We start from the raw sequence: 16958 nt of genomic DNA on the forward strand, positions 1-16958 counted from the left end.
GGAAGAGCCGAGTCGTCACTAAAGCCTACAAGGTCAGACACACACACACAAGAGGAATTCAAATTTTTATTTCCGAGTCCTGACCTCAAGTATTCCATTTTTGATTCCCAACCCTAGTCGTCAACACGTCTGCTCACTACTGTGTGTGTGTGTGTGTGTGTGTGTGTGTGTGTGTGTTTCAGGAGCCTTTGAAGGTCTCCAAGCCCAAAGTCAAGCGAGTGACTGAAGAGTTAAAGACTGAACGACCCAAAGTGGAGCGACGCATCATTCAGGAGCTGCAGGAGTTCGGAGAAAGTGAGGAAAACACGGAGCGATTTTAATATGCAAATGAAGAGTCTGTGATTGGATCATTCCTGCAGTTCTTCTGACCCTAACTGATGGATTGGGTAGTTCCTCATTTCCGAAAGCAACCATGTGACGCTCTGATTGTGCCGCTGTGTTTCAGTGCGTAAGTCTGTGCGCAAGTCGACGAGCGAACACACGCGCAAGACGAACGAGCGTCTGCAGGAGCGGCAGCAGGAGGCGCCGAGGAAGAGGAAGGGCGCGAGCGATCGAGTGCTGACGCAAGACGAGCTGCTAGCGGAGGCTAAGCTCACCGCGGAGATCAACCTGCGCTCGCTGGGTAACACACACACACACACACACACCTCACCGCGGAGATCAACCTGCGCTCGCTGGGTAACACACACACACACACACACACACACCTCACCGCGGAGATCAACCTGCGCTCGCTGGGTAACACACACACACACACACACACACACACCTCACCGCGGAGATCAACCTGCGCTCGCTGGGTAACACACACACACACACACACACACACACACCTCACCGCAGAGATCAACCTGCGCTCGCTGGGTAACACACACACACACACACACACACACACACCTCACCGCGGAGATCAACCTGCGCTCGCTGGGTAACACACACACACACACACACACACACACACACACCTCACCGCAGAGATCAACCTGCGCTCGCTGGGTAACACACACACACACACACACACACACCTCACCGCGGAGATCAACCTGCGCTCGCTGGGTAACACACACACACACACACACACACACACACACACACACACACACACCTCACCGCGGAGATCAACCTGCGCTCGCTGGGTAACACACACACACACACACATACACACACACACACACAACCCTCACCGCGGAGATCAACCTGTGCTCGCTGGGTAACACACACACACACACACACACACACACACATACACACACACACACACACACAACCCTCACCGCGGAGATCAACCTGTGCTCACTGGGTAACACACACACACACCTCACCGCGGAGATCAACCTGCGCTCGCTGGGTAACACACACACACACACCTCACCGCGGAGATCAACCTGCGCTCGCTGGGTAACACACACACACACACACACACACACACACATACACACACACACACACAACCCTCACCGCGGAGATCAACCTGTGCTCTCTGGGTAACACACACACACACACACCTCACCGCGGAGATCAACCTGCGCTCGCTGGGTAACACACACACACACACACACACACACACACACACACACACACACCCCTCACCGCGGAGATCAACCTGCGCTCGCTGGGTAACACACACACACACACACACACACACACACACACACACACACACACACACACACACACACACCTCACCAGAGTACCACACTTGCTCAGAGCGGAGTATAACTGTTTGTCTGTCTGTCTGTGTGTGTCTGTCTGTCTTGTGTGTGTGTGTGTGTGTGTGTGTGTTCCTCAGAGAACTACGAGCGTCTGGAGGCTGATAAGAAGAAGCAGGTTCATAAGAAGAGGAGGTTTGAGGGGCCGACGATCCGCTATCACTCAGTGCTGATGCCGCTGGTGCCCGACGCCCACATGAAGGAGGAGAACGTGGATGTGGAGGGGTGAGTGCAGACATCAGAGGACACCCGTTTAGCAGAATCAGTATCAGTGTGAGTGCTTTACTGGAGAGGTGCAAGATAGATGTGCTATTAATCTGGTATAAACTAATGTACTAACTCAGGGATTTCTAAATAGTTTATCGCAAGAGTTATGGATAGATAGATAGATCTAGGGGTGTGCCGGTGGGGGGGGAGGGGCGTTCGTCTGTTATAGGACAACTTAGTTTGAATAAACGAGCAGACACTGATTAGCTATTTGATCGCCTAAATTAAAAAAAATAAAATTTATATTTGTGTAGTGTTCAATGTTGTTATCGATAGAGATACGCGGATGGGGTATTATTTCGTCCGCAACCGCATCACAAAACTCATCATCCGCACCAACGTTTTTTTACCAAATTTCAAAGCCGCACCCGCCCGCCATCCGACGATTGTTTTGCGGTCTATGGACGATGCAATGCTCTGCTGATGCGAGCCGCTAGAAAGCACTTGTCTGTTCTAGAAAGGATGCAGCAAAGATATTTAATGCTAATGTATGAGGCATAGGCCTACGCTGAGTTTCATTCATTTACGACAAGATGCGCTCTAGTTCACACAATGCAATGCAAGTGAACGCGGCGCATCGGAGCCTCGATGTCACAGTTATTATATTGTCATTTGCTTTTTATTTATTAAATACATGCAATTGGTTGATGAAACATTTATTAAAATTAAGATACAATTTGTACAAAACGAAATTTGCTTTAAAGAAAGGCTTTTAACAATGCAATGCAAGTGAACGCGGCGCGCTGGCGCCTCAATGTCACGGTTATTATATTGTCTACTATATTTGCTTTTTATTTATTAAATGCATGCAAATGGTTAATGAAACATTTATTAAAATTAATATACAATTTATACAAAACGAAATTCGCTTTAAAGAAAGGCTTTCTAAAGAAAAACTTAATGAAGTGGTAAAAATCATGTCTGACGATTTACAAAACAAAACTTGCGTTGGTACTTGGCAAAGAATCAAATACAGTTGGAAACGATGTAAACCATTAATGACACAGACTGTTAACAATTGTTTTTAATTAGTGTTTAAACATTCTCTATGATAAAAAATGTTTGTAAAAAATATTTTAATAACACGGTTTTGGCGGTTATAGAGATCTAATGACGGTATTCGACTATAACCGTCGGTCTCACGGTTATATACTAACCTTCACACCCCTACATAGATCAGAAGGGAAGGAAGGAATGATGCGCGATAGACAATGTTCAGAAGATGATCAGCATCAGCTGACCTAATAAATTATTATTACTTTTATTATTTAATGAATAGGCTAATATAAGAAAATATAAGATTAGTTAGATTTGCTTTACTTCTCATCAAAAACATATTGTTTTAAATGAAATACTCTTCTTATTTTTTTCACTACTTATGGGCAACAAGAGAAAGATTAAGAAAATAAATGAAGACAGTTACAGTGGGGCAAAAAAGTATTTAGTCAGCCACCAATTGTGCAAGTTCTCCCACTTAAAAAGATGAGAGAGGCTTGTAATTTTCATCATAGGTATACCTCAACTATGAGAGACAAAATGAGAAAAAAAAATCCAGAAAATCACATTGTAGGATTTTTAATGAATTAATTGGTAAATTCCTCGATAAAATAAGTATTTGGTCACCTATAAACAAGCAAGATAAAGACAAAGTAACAAAGGCTACCATCAGTAACACACTACGCCGCCAGGGACTCAAATCCTGCAGTGCCAGACGTGTCCCCCTGCTTAAGCCAGTACATGTCCAGGCCCGTCTGAAGTTTGCTAGAGAGCATTTGGATGATCCAGAAGAGGATTGGGAGAATGTCATATGAATGTCAGATGAAACCAAAATAGAACTTTTTGGTAAAAACTCAACTCGTGTTTGGAGGAGAAAGAACACCATACCTACTGTGAAGCATGGGGGTGGAAACATCATGCTTTGGGGCTGTTTTTCTGCAAAGGGACCAGGATGACTGATCCGTGTAAAGGAAAGAATGAATGGGGCCATGTATCGTGAGATTTTGAGTGAAAACCTCCTTCCATCAGCAAGGGCATTGAAGATGAAACGTGGCTGGGTCTTTCAGCATGACAATGATCCCAAACACACCGCCCGGGCAACGTAAGAAGCATTTCAAGGTCCTGGAGTGGCCTAGCCAGTCTCCAGATCTCAAACCCATAGAAAATCTTTGGAGGGAGTGTTGCCCAGCGACAGCCCCAAAACATCACTGCTCTAGAGGAGACCTGCATGGAGGAATGGGCCAAACAGTGTGTGAAAACCTTGTGAAGACTTACAGAAAACGTTTGACCTCTGTCATTGCCAACAAAGGGTATATAACAAAGTATTGAGATGAACTTTTGTTATTGACCAAATACTTATTTTCCATCATAATTTGCAAATAAATTCTTTAAAAATCAGACAATGTGATTTTCTGGATTTTTTTTACCTATGATGAAAATTACAGGCCTCTCTCATCTTTTTAAGTGGGAGAACTTGCACAATTGGTGGCTGACTAAATACTTTTTTGCCCTACTGTATATATACCGTTATCAGCTCGTTAAAGTAGATTAATCTCTCATCGTCGGAGAGAATATGAACCGTTAATGCAGCGTCAGATGTTTTTACTTTTGCTTTCTGCAGTGAATAATGACTGAAGTCTTCTCCTCCGCCACAGCTCTAGTTTACTCTCCACTGACTCGTCTTCAGGGTTACAGTCGAAAGATTTCCAATATTGTGCAAAAAACTCCTTTATCAACAATTGCTGCAAAATGATAGACAGATTTATATTTTGCACGCGTCATTACCCCAGATAAAATCAAGCACACTAAATTAATGATTAATAACGATAATTGAAACACTCGCACAGCAAAAGTACTGCATACATCTGTTTACTGCTTCCTATCAGTGACAGTTTAGTATTATTAATATATCATAGCTTTTATAAATATTTTGAATTAGCTGTTGTTTTTATATTTTCTGATTTTTTTATTTTAATTTTAGTAATTTTGTATAAATATCTCTAAATAGATTTCAGTTAGCAATTTTGGTATGTCAGCTTAAACTTATTTAATTTAGTTGTGAATGCAACATTTCATCTAATATTTCTATTACATATCAGCTTCATGTGAATGAACAAAGTTTTTATAAATACATAGTTTTATTTACACAATATTAAAGCTAACGATAACAGCACTGATTCTGAATAAGGCTCTCTCCTGTTATAGGTTGGACCAGGACACGCCCCAGGCCACGCCCACTTCCGCTTCCTCGGCGCAGGGGGCGGGGTCTCTGTGCTCGCGCACTTACATCACCTTCAGCGACGATGATGCATTTAGCTCCGCCTTCCCTGAGTCGGCTCGCTCCATCCCGCCGCAGCCCGTCCAGGAGGTGTGTCCCGTTACCCATAATCCCGCGCTGTATCGCGACCCTGTGACCGACATCCCGTACGCCAACGCCAGAGCCTTCCGCATCGTCCGCGAGGCGTACCAGAAGTACATCACGGCACACGGCTTTCCCAACGCTTCCGGGAGCTTCGGCGGATCCAGTGACGTCAGCGATTCACCCGCGGCTGCGAACAAGAGCGGGCGGCTCAAAGCCGTCGTCAAACAGCCCGTCGTCGCCACCTAGTGGATCAGTGCACTTCACTTCACTGACTCTGTGCTTGAGGACGATTCTCCAGACTCATGTGACTGTACAGTGTTAAAGACTTCAGCTGAATCACATTCAGAGATTCAAAGATTCCTTGCTCGAGTGACTCTGAGTGAGTGATTCTAAGTGAGTGATTCTGAGTGAGTGACTCTGATCGAGTGACTCTGAGTGAGTGACTCTGAGTGAGTGATTCTGAGTGAGTGATTCTGAGTGAGTGATTCTGAGTGAGTGATTCTGAGTGAGTGACTCTGAGTGAGTGACTCTGAGTGAGTGATTCTTAGTGAGCGACTCTGAGCGAGTGACTCTGAGCGAGTGACTCTGAGCGAGTGACTCTGAGTGAGTGACTCTGAGTGAGTGACTCTGAGTGAGTGACTCTGAGTGAGTGACTCTGAGTGAGTGACTCTGAGTGAGTGACTCTGAGTGATTCTGAGTGAGTGATTCTGAGTGACTCTGAGTGATTCTGAGTGAGTGATTCTGAGTGAGTGACTCTGAGTGAGTGACTCTGAGTGAGTGACTCTGAGTGAGTGACTCTGAGTGAGTGACTCTGAGTGAGTGACTCTGAGTGAGTGACTCTGAGTGAGTGACTCTGAGTGAGTGACTCTGAGTGAGTGACTCTGAGTGAGTGACTCTGAGTGATTCTGAGTGAGTGATTCTGAGTGACTCTGAGTGATTCTGAGTGAGTGATTCTGAGTGAGTGATTCTGAGTGAGTGACTCTGAGTGAGTGACTCTGAGTGAGTGACTCTGAGTGAGTGACTCTGAGTGAGTGACTCTGAGTGAGTGACTCTGAGTGAGTGACTCTGAGTGAGTGACTCTGAGTGAGTGACTCTGAGTGAGTGACTCTGAGTGAGTGACTCTGAGTGATTCTGAGTGAGTGATTCTGAGTGACTCTGAGTGATTCTGAGTGAGTGATTCTGAGTGAGTGACTCTGAGTGAGTGACTCTGAGTGAGTGACTCTGAGTGAGTGACTCTGAGTGAGTGACTCTGAGTGAGTGACTCTGAGTGAGTGACTCTGAGTGAGTGACTCTGAGTGATTCTGAGTGAGTGACTCTGAGTGAGTGACTCTGAGTGAGTGACTCTGAGTGAGTGACTCTGAGTGAGTGACTCTGAGTGAGTGACTCTGAGTGAGTGACTCTGAGTGAGTGACTCTGAGTGAGTGACTCTGAGTGAGTGACTCTGAGTGAGTGACTCTGAGTGATTCTGAGTGAGTGATTCTGAGTGACTCTGAGTGAGTGATTCTGAGTGAGTGATTCTGAGTGAGTGATTCTGAGTGAGTGACTCTGAGTGAGTGACTCTGAGTGAGTGACTCTGAGTGAGTGATTCTGAGTGAGTGATTCTGAGTGAGTGACTCTGAGTGAGTGACTCTGAGTGAGTGACTCTGAGTGAGTGACTCTGAGTGAGTGACTCTGAGTGAGTGACTCTGAGTGAGTGACTCTGAGTGAGTGACTCTGAGTGATTCTGAGTGAGTGATTCTGAGTGAGTGACTCTGAGTGAGTGACTCTGAGTGATTCTGAGTGAGTGATTCTAAATGTGAGTGACTCTGAGTGAGTGACTCTGAGTGAGTGACTCTGAGCGAGTGACTCTGAGTGAGCGACTCTGAGCGAGTGACTCTGAGCGAGTGACTCTGAGCGAGTGACTCTGAGCGAGTGACTCTGAGTGAGTGACTGAGTGAGTGACTGAGTGAGTGACTCTGAGTGAGTGACTCTGAGTGATTCTGAGTGAGCGATTTTGAGTGAGCGATTCTGGGTGAGCGATTCTGAGTGAGCGATTCTGGGTGAGCCATGCGACTCTGAGCGAGCGACTCTGAGCGACTCTAAACGCTGCTGGAGGACAGGATTCATCAGTTGAATGATCTGAAGACTGTAACATATCACCAGCACCGGCTCGCAATGTTCTTATTTCCTGAGGTCTTGTTTTTTGTATTTTTCTAGGTGTTTAAAAAAATGCAATAAAAGCAGAGCAATACAGAGTGTTTCCCTCTTTTCTTTGTTTATTTTGCGATCCAAATATGCACTGCAAAAAAAAAATTTTTTTTTTTTACTTTTGTCTTGTTTTCCAGAACAAATATCTAAACATTTGAAAATCAAGATGCTTATTTACTTTCTTTATTTCCAATTCTCACTATTAACGATGACTTTTGCATCAGTAAACTCCTAATGACTGCTTATGAACAGTTTGTAAGGTAGTTGTTATGTTTAGATTATGGGATGTAGAATATGATCATACAGAATGGGGCATTAATATGTGCTTCTAAGTACTAATAAACAGCCAATATTCTAGTAATATGCATGATAATAAGCAGCGAGTTAATAGTGAGAATTGGACCCTAGCCTATGTATTACCAAATTTTTATATATTTTTAATTTCGAACAAGAAAAAAATGCTAAATATTTTTTGCAGAGTGTGATTGTAGTGAAAATGCATAAATCTGTCAGTGAAATTCATTCTAAAATAAATTCACTCAATAGAATTTCCAGCTAAATTTAAGTCTTGTTTGATATTTTTTCTTGTAAAAACACAGAAGTAAAATGGGTTGCAAACATGGTTTACACTAGTGCACTAGTCCTTCTCTAGATTTAATCTACATCAGAAAACAAACCCACAAATTGTGCATTCTTAATATTTGTGATCCTTAAACTGTCATACAGTGTATTTAGAGTATTGTTGAATAACGACCAGTGTTTCTGAAACTGAAACCACAGTCAGATCTCGTGGACTTCATAGATCTGAAATCTCCTTGTAGCAACAATTAAATTACAGAAGTGAAGAGAGACAGACCAGCTCATAAAAAAGATCTCAGAGCTAAGAAGTTTTCAAAAGAGGAATATATGAAACAAAATAAAACAACACTTTATTATGAAACTTCAATCAGATCCACTAAGTTTTTAACTGTAATACTGTTGAACATAATACAGTGAAACATGAAAAGAGAAACAGAAGTGGATTATTTTACCAGTACATACAACTGTACAAAACTCCAGTGTTGCTCAAGTTCTCTGTGGGTTTAGTTGTAAAGACCGATGGACGGAAATCATGTTAAAATGCAGAAACAAAATTTTGTATTAAAAACCAATATTTTTTGTCGTCTTCTGTGAAACACAAAAGTTGGGGACCAAACAACATTTCTTTACTGTTCCACAGAAGAAAGTAATTTTTAGGTGAACTGTCCCTTTAAATCTCTCTTTGACCCTTGGATGATGTTCTAGTGAGAATCAGCCAATCAGACGCGAGTGTGTCTCTGAGTCGTGGGTCCGAGTGTGTTCAGAGCTTTCCCTCCTCGATCATGCGGTTAAGGCCGCTGCAGATCTTGCTCAGGTTGCTCGACAGCGTCCCCTGCGGGTCGTACAGGTGTGTGAGCAGATCCGGGTCCGCGTAATGGTTGAACACGTGCCTGATGCGATCCAGAGACTTGGGCGTCAGGTGTTTCTCCACCAGCTTCAGCATTAAATCCCGACAGTCCGTCAGCAGCTCCACCATGACGCTCTTATCGAATGTGAACTCCACCTGACGGAGACAGACGCACACACTCAGTTTTACTAGTGCTTCCAGTCGATTAAAAACAGTAATCACACAGTTTTCTGTAAATAACTCTTTCTCTGACATTGACAGAATTTTCCGGCTTTCCGTGTTTCCACTGTTATACGGTAGGGGGCGCTATTACACATCTTCTGAAAGAGTACTGAATCTCCTGATCATAGACTGTAAAAAAAGATGGATGACGCCCCTTCGCTCTCTTCCATTGGTGAGAAGTGAAGCTGCCAGTGTTTAAATATTTACACCTCTTTTAAGTAGTATCAGAGAATGTCTAATAGGAAGAGAATTGGCACTCTCTGCTTACTTCCGGGTTCTGGATTGGTTGCAGTAACACGTCTCTGTCCATGCGGGGGCGCTCGCGAGCGAGTGCAGAATGAATGGAGGTCTATGGCGAAAAACCCTCAAAACCCACTTTTCTCAGGATATAATTTTTTGTCTAGTAATTTGAATGTTGTATTCGAAAGAAGATGCAAAGAAATTACACACTGCTGGGTGTTAGATTTTTTTATAGTCACTTATTTGGTTTAAAAAGTCTTTTAAAATGTCAATGACGTCAGAATGCTGACGTCATTAGCAGAATGCTAGCGTGTTATGGGCAACAACAACTCAACCTGTAAGAAATAGAAAAGAAATAAGTACTCGTTCATTCAACTTTCGACCTATAACCCATGTTGAACTTGCAAAACCTACAATAAAATCTGAGATTTCTCAACGGCATTTGGGTGAAAGAGACACGTTTAGCCATTTAGCCCCATTGACTCCCATTCAGTCTGCACTCGCTCGCGATCACACCCAGTGGAATTCTAATGGAACTGCAACCAAAATCAATACAATGGGGCTGAATAGGGAGTGCCAAGGCTCTCCGTAGACGGGCTCTGGTAGTATGTTGTTTGATTGATATTAATGACAGACAACAGCAGGTTTATTAGGCCACTGTCACTTTAAGACCCGACGGACATGACGCGGATCCGGATCTGATGTTCTCACAACTTTAGATGCTTTTTAAAGTTATAACTAGTTTAAGAATGTGCTCGCAAGGATACTCGACAATAACAGGTATTTCTACATAATTTTGTGTGTTTCTGTCTGTTCAAGCGTGAAAGAGAACTCAATGTGGATTTCAGCTGGTATAGAGAGCCTAAGTCCCTCCCCTTCCGGTCGACCACCATGGGACCTTATTTCGGAAAAATATTGTATGGTAGTCAATGGCGAGAGACAACAAATATTTTGATCTCGTTTGAATTGTGCCCTGATTTACACATATGATGTTTGTCCATTTAAAAGATACATTTTAAAGTCAAGAAAGTCGCAGCTTGATGTAAAACTGTTGAGGTATAAGACTGTGAAAATACGTAATTACAAAGACTACAAACCCAGAAGGCGCACACGTGACGTCATACCTTTTCTCTCAATGAATGAAGCTAACTTTACTGAAGCTAACGTCTGTCATTTTTTCTATAGTCTTACATTATAATCGTAACGTTACGCCGTCATGCCTGAGTGTTTTGAGCCAGAATACACACATACGAGCAACGGATCTTGTGACGTACATAGTGCGAGACGAGAGATGTAGTTCATTGAGCGATTTTCACATAAAACTAAACGTTACTCTTCTGTTTTATGACAAACTGCGACTTTCTTGACTTTCATAATTACCTTTTAAATTGACAAACATCATATGTGTAGTTCAGGGCACAGTTCAGATGGAATAAAAAGATAAGTTATCTCTCGCCATTGACTACCATACATATTTTTTCCGAACTAAGGTCCCATGAGCCGGAAGCGGAGGGGCGGGACTTAGGCTCTCTATTAGGTATTAGGTCAGCTGACAAAGTCTAATCCCGTCTGACTAGAGCGCTTCTCATAATGTCTATGTATTAGGTCAGTAGACGGTCTTTTTTAGTGGCTGTCCAAATGCATTTGACGTGCAATGTGACGTGCAAAAAAGCAATGTGTTTTTCAATACCTCTGAACGTGGACGCAAGGATCCCGTTTTCAGCTGTATTTAACGTCATCTACTTTTGATCCGATCAACCAAAACACATATTAATACAAGCTGTAAACAAGATGCAGATTTGAGTTTGTTTTTTTTTGCGTCTAATCGCGCTTAAATGGTTTAATAGCACTTGAATGAATGATAGAGTGATCAATGCAAGCCAAGCGATGCTGCATTAAGTGCGTTAAATACAGTACAGGTCAAAAGTTTTTTTTTAATTTTTGAAAGAAGTCTCTAATGCTTATCAACAGGGCCGGCTCTAGCCCTTTGGTTGCCCTAGGCAAGATTGAGTTTTTGCGCCCCCCCCCCCCATCCCCATCCCCCCCGCTCTTTATAAGAAAATAAGAAATAAGAAAATTGATAAGTGTCAAGCCTTTATTTGTTATAATTTTGATGATTATGGCTTACAGCTTATGAAAACCCCAAATTCAAAATCACAGAAAATTAGAATTGATATGAATTTATATGTCATAAGCTGTAAGCCATAACAAAGTCTTGAAATATCTCACTTTGCATGTAATGAGTCTATATAATATATTAGTTTCACCTTATAAGTTGAATAATTGAAATAAATGAACTTTTGCAATATTCTAATTTTTCGAGTTTCACCTGTAGTCACTCCAACACTTCAACAAGCAAAATATTACTTAATGATACACTCTAATAAATTGCACATACAAAAATGCTACAAAGAATGTTCATTGATGAACAAACAAAAATGCTCTAATAGTCACTCCAACACTTCAACAAGCAAATTATGACTTGAAGAATCAACTGTAAATTGTTTATACACAAATTCTACAAAGAATGTTCAAGGATATTTACCAAATTGGATTAATTTAAGCAAATTATGACCATTAAACTGGTTTAACTATACCTTCTACAAACAAATGTGCTATTATGGATCATGTATGTACCACTACAAAATTAAAATATTTAAGTTCTTTTAGTTCTATCTCAAATAATAAAATATTAACAGTTGTTTCTGCCATTTCTATTCACCTTCAAAGTAACTATAGCTAGCAAACTATAGCTTAGTGACAGCAATGAAACGTCCAATATTAGGTGATGTAGGCTACAATACTAAGCAAATTTATTTCATTGGACACCTTAATAGCTAAGATGAGAAGACTTACTCTATACTGAGCTTTATTTTTTATATTCTTCCTTTCTCCGTTTTCGTCCCTGTGCACCAGAGGTTTAGACCGCTTCATTTTCGATCAACGCGCCAGCAGCTGAGCACTTCCCTAACGTAACGTAACGCAACCCTCCCGCCCCCCGCCAATCCAGAAATGGTCGACAAAAATCATAAATTCAATCTAATAATCAGGTTGACAAGTAATTAAACGTGTGGTTGAGGGGGCGCCCTTTGATCATGTTTAATAAAAATGTTTTATTTCGCGTTTCGTTCTAATTTTATGATTAATATGGGAAGTAGAAAGGGCGACACTAGAGTGCGTCCGCGCCCCCAACACATTTGTCGCCCTAGGCAACCGCCTAGTTCGCCTATAGCAATCGCCGGCCCTGCTTATCAAGGCTGCGTTTATTTGACCAAAAATACAGAAAAAACAGTAATATTGTGAAATATTATTACAACTTAAAATAATAGTTTTCTATGTGAATATATATATATATATAAAAAAAATATTTCTGTGATGCAAAGCTGAATTTTCAGGATCATCACTCCAGTCTTCAGTGTCACATGTGACATCCAGTCTATCACATGATCCTTCAGAAATCATTCTAATATTCTGATTTATTATGAGCGTTGGAAACAGTTCTTCTGCCTAATATATTTGATGAATAAAAGGTTAAAAAAGAACTGCATTTATTCAAAATAAAAAAATATTTTCTAATAATATAAATCTTTACTATCAATATTTTTATCAATTTAACACATCCTTGCTGAATAAAAGTATTGATTTATTTCAAAAAAAAAAAAAAAAAAAAAAAAAATACCAGTCGTGTATATTGTTGTTACAAAAGATTTCTATTTTGCTTTGCTACATTTGCTTCTTTTTTATTATTTTTATTTTTTTACTTTTTATTCATCAAAGTATCCTAAAAAGTATCACAGGTTATGAAAAAATATTAAGCAGCAGAACTGTTTCCAACTTTGATAATGAATCATCATATTAGAATGATTTCTAAAGGATCATGTGATAGACTGGAGTAATGATCCTGAAAATTCAGCTTTGATCACAGAAATAAATGATAATTTAAAGTAGAATAAATTGAGAACCAATTATTTTAAATTGTAATAATATATCACAATATTAAAAAAAAAAATCTGTATTTTTGATCAAATAAATGCAGGCTTGATGAGCAGAAGAAACTTCTTTCAAAAACATTAAAAATAGTAATGTTTCCAAACTTTTGACCTGTACTGTATGTTAATATGAAACAAATTAAATATGTTCAAATGAAACAAATTAATTGCAAACTTAACAGGTTAATTTTGATTGCCATAGTTTTTATATTTACATTCAGACATTTTTCTCCGGTTAAGACAGTTCACACCAAGTATGATAACTATATCAGTGTCCACATCAACACACAATATTCTCTTTATTATAAGCTTGCGCTGCAGTTTTGTCGTCTGTCGCTTTAAATACTCAAGCTCGTTAAAGTCTGTCGGATTCTGATTGGCTGTCAGTGTTTTTATCGTTCATCTGGGAATAAAATCACTCTAAAAAGTGATTCCTCTGTGTTGTTATCGTTATAGCTGTGACGTGAACTCTGCTATGTATGTAAAGCGATATCTTTATTGTTAGTTATCGTCCTTGGTGTGAACGGGCCGTTAGAAAAGAGGCACATTTTTCACTTTGCAAATTTCTCCACATATTTCAGTTTTCAAACATGTCAAAAAAGTAAAATGATGTCCAAAAGATGTCTTTTCAACGTCTTTGTCACAAAAGTCGGACGTTGAAAATACGTCCACTGAGGAGCCAGAATGAAAGTTTTTATGACGTCTTTTTTTGACGTGTTCTGCACGTCCGATATAGACGTTCATCGAACCTTCGTACAAGGTTAAAACTAGTTCAGATGTGGCCATTGTGGACATATCTTCAGCATCATTTATGGTCTCATTTAGACATAATTACTTTGACTATTGCTGTCAGATGATCTTAGTGAGAATTAACAGAGGTTTAGATGTTGATATTTGTTTAATTTGAAGTGTCACCATTGTGGTGATCAGTGTTTGCTTTAGTTGGGCTCTTGGTCCCCGTTTCTTTTACTTTAACTTTTATTTGACTGCTTTATCTGTTTATTGTGGTAGCGAAAGCCAATAATAAGTAAGATCAGCTGTTTTCAGCTTATTGATGATGATGAAATCATTACAGAAAAAGCATCTAATGTTGTCAGATGCTTTGGCATCCATAACCACCAACCTTGTTGGACTGCAATATTGGTGCCAAAAGCATTCAAATTATCACTTATTTGAAGGTGTATAAAAAGCATGTGCACATGGTGTTTTGAGCAAGTGTATCATGTAGTCACACACAGACATTAAGATTTTGGATATGAATCACAACAACGGTGACAATCAGAACAAAAAAGCTTTGGAATTAAGGATGAGTTTTGTACTATGAAGGCTACCCATCATGCATTGCAGCATGAAGCTTTTTTTTTTTTAAATTGTCACCATTGTTGGAAATCATATGCAAAATCTTGATGTCTGTGTGTGACTATATGATACACATGCTTTTTATACAACTTTAAATAAGTGACAATTTTAATGCTTTTGGCACCAATAATGCAGTTCCACAAGGTTGGTGGTTATGAATGCCAAATATAAACACAGAACTTTAAACACAATATTAGATGTCCATTTTGTGATGATTATGTCATCATCATCAATAAGCTGATTACACCTCATACTTTTTCTAGGCTTTCTCTGCCACAACAATTGTGTTACACAAACACACAGATAAAGCAGTCAAATAAAAGTTAAAGTAAAAGGAACGGGGACCAAGAGCCCAACTAAAGCAAACACTGATCACCACAAGGTTTCGTACGAAGGTTCGATGAACGTCTAGATATCGGACGTGCAGAACACGTCAAAAAAAGACGTCATAAAAACTTTCATTCTGGCTCCTCAGTGGACGTATTTTCAACGTCCGACTTTTGTGACAAAGACGTTGAAAAGACATCTTTTGGACATCATTTTGCTTAGTGGGAAGATTCTTCATTCTTAAAGGCCCGTTCACACAGAAACATTCTAACTCTGAGATGAATGATAAAAACATTGACAGCCAATCAGAATGCATCCTGCATTAAACAGTTGCTAGGGTGTTCTGTGTGGTTGCTAGGGTGTTCTCAGCAGTTGCTTCCTGTCTGATAGAGTGATCATATAATATAAGTATCGTTATAGTTGTGACTTAATTTCTGCTATGCATGTAAAACGATATTATCGTTACAGTCATTGTCCTTAGTGTGAACCGGCCGTTAGAAAAGACAATTTTTCACTTTATTTGTAAATTTCTCCACATATTTCAGTTTTCAAACATTTCAAAATAAGATTTAAAGGCCCGTTCACACAGAAACATTCTAACTCTGAGATGAATGACAAAAACATTTACAGCCAATCAGAATGCATCCTGCATTAAACAGTTGCTAGGGTGTTCCGTGTGGTTGCTAGGATGTTCTGTGTGGTTGCTAGTGTGTTCTAAGCAGTCGCTTCCTGTCTGGTGTGAAATGACGATGCACACGCAGAACTTTAAGGGGTTTCAGCACATCACTAGCAGTAGTAGCACTAGTGATGCTTGACTTAAGAGCACTAATGAATCATAATTCACAGATAATCATGCAAACATTATTAATGTGTAAATACTGCACCTCCTGGAAGCTGATGGCCGTCATGGCTCCGTGATGCAGCTTCTTCCTGAAGTCCTGCGCCAGACTCAGCTCATCCGCGCTGAACTTCTCATGTCGGAACAGAACTCCCACCTTCACAGCGATCTTGATCATGTTCTTCACCACCTTCTGGGCCTCGCTGCGGTTCCCCGTGTGCTCTTTGGAGACGCGGTACAGCTCGTCCAGAACCTCGCTGCTGTTGTCGTCGATGAACATGTGAGCCATGGACTTGCTGGCCATGTGACTGAGGATCTTCTTCTGGGCCTTCATGGCCATGTCCTTGGAGCTGAACGCCTCCATCCCGCACCAGAGGACGGATGGACGCAGACATACAGTGTGTGTTTACCTGCGTCGGGCAGTCGGAGGAGTGTGTGTGTCGAGTCTGTGTGAGGAAGTGGTGTCTTCCGCTGTGTAACTGTGAGAGGAAACTGTGTGATCGGAGGAGATATGTCACTTCTGCTTTCTATCTCTCTCACACACTTATACTCTGAGTTTCAGACTCTTGAGAGACGTTTCGTATCGTTCAGAGCATTGAAAGTGTGACTAGAAGAACACAGACTAACCTGAAGCATCACCTCTAAACTTCACAAGCACAAACATACATGAGGCAGTGAAAAATCACACCAGATCTCTCTGATATCTGTTTCTTCACAGCAGCAATGAGATTAAAACAGAAAGTTTTCACCAGTTGTGTCTCCTCTAGAGCAGGGGTTTAGAAACTATGGGCCCTCAGGGGCCACAAGAGAGTGCTGGGGGTCCGGGGAAAACTTTGGGGAAAAACTTATTTTAATTGAATATAATTTAAATCAAAGTGTATTTTTTTTATCAGTTTATTTTAATAAAAAAATAATATTATTTAAATAATAAAATCTGATTTAAACAAATAATAAATCTATCAGTACAGTACAGAAAAGATGCAATGATGTAACCTAATAGGAACTTTAAATAAAAGTATTAAAATAAATAAATACC

The 16958-nt window shown here is 40.6% G+C and overlaps 2 protein-coding genes across 4 annotated transcripts in view; one reads left to right on the top strand and one right to left on the bottom strand.

Moving 5' to 3' along the window:
* vps72a (vacuolar protein sorting 72 homolog a) overlaps positions 1-7566 on the top strand; it is a 10919-nt gene extending 3353 nt beyond the window's left edge. Inside the window, exons 3-8 of one of the 3 annotated variants that reach the window (XR_014031006.1) lie at positions 183-294; positions 446-622; positions 1790-1934; positions 5178-5857; positions 6141-7133; positions 7309-7566. Coding sequence is in view for 1 of the 3 variants with exons in the window: in XM_081377539.1 (XP_081233665.1) it covers positions 183-294; positions 446-622; positions 1790-1934; positions 5178-5580 (837 nt within the window). In the remaining 2 variants the exon portion in view is untranslated. Of the gene's footprint in view, positions 1-182; positions 295-445; positions 623-1789; positions 1935-5177 lie in introns of all 3 variants that reach the window. The other 2 variants (XR_014031005.1, XM_081377539.1) reach the window with 2 other exon arrangements.
* A 30-nt stretch (positions 7567-7596) lies between these two features.
* On the bottom strand, positions 7597-16475 carry tnfaip8l2a (tumor necrosis factor, alpha-induced protein 8-like 2a). The gene is made up of 2 exons (XM_081377540.1): positions 15969-16475; positions 7597-9103 (listed from the first exon to the last, which is right to left on the bottom strand). Exons 1-2 carry the CDS (start codon positions 16284-16286, stop codon positions 8861-8863), a joined length of 561 nt encoding a protein of 186 aa, XP_081233666.1. The 5' UTR covers positions 16287-16475; the 3' UTR covers positions 7597-8860.
* Between the last annotated feature and the right edge of the window lie 483 nt (positions 16476-16958).

This window comes from Scardinius erythrophthalmus, assembly GCF_964197995.2.
Source record: "Scardinius erythrophthalmus genome assembly, chromosome: 10".
Classification (NCBI taxonomy): Eukaryota; Metazoa; Chordata; class Actinopteri; order Cypriniformes; family Leuciscidae; genus Scardinius; species Scardinius erythrophthalmus.

What these genes read in the sequence shown, in the direction of transcription:
- tnfaip8l2a (XM_081377540.1), bottom strand. Translation starts at nt 16,286, where the DNA reads ATGGAGGCGTTCAGCTCCAAGGACATGGCCATGAAGGCCCAGAAGAAG. An exon ending in CGGCCATCAGCTTCCAGGAG is followed by an intron (nt 9,104 to 15,968) that starts GTGCAGTATTTA and finishes TGTCTCCGTCAG; the next exon opens with GTGGAGTTCACATTCGATAA.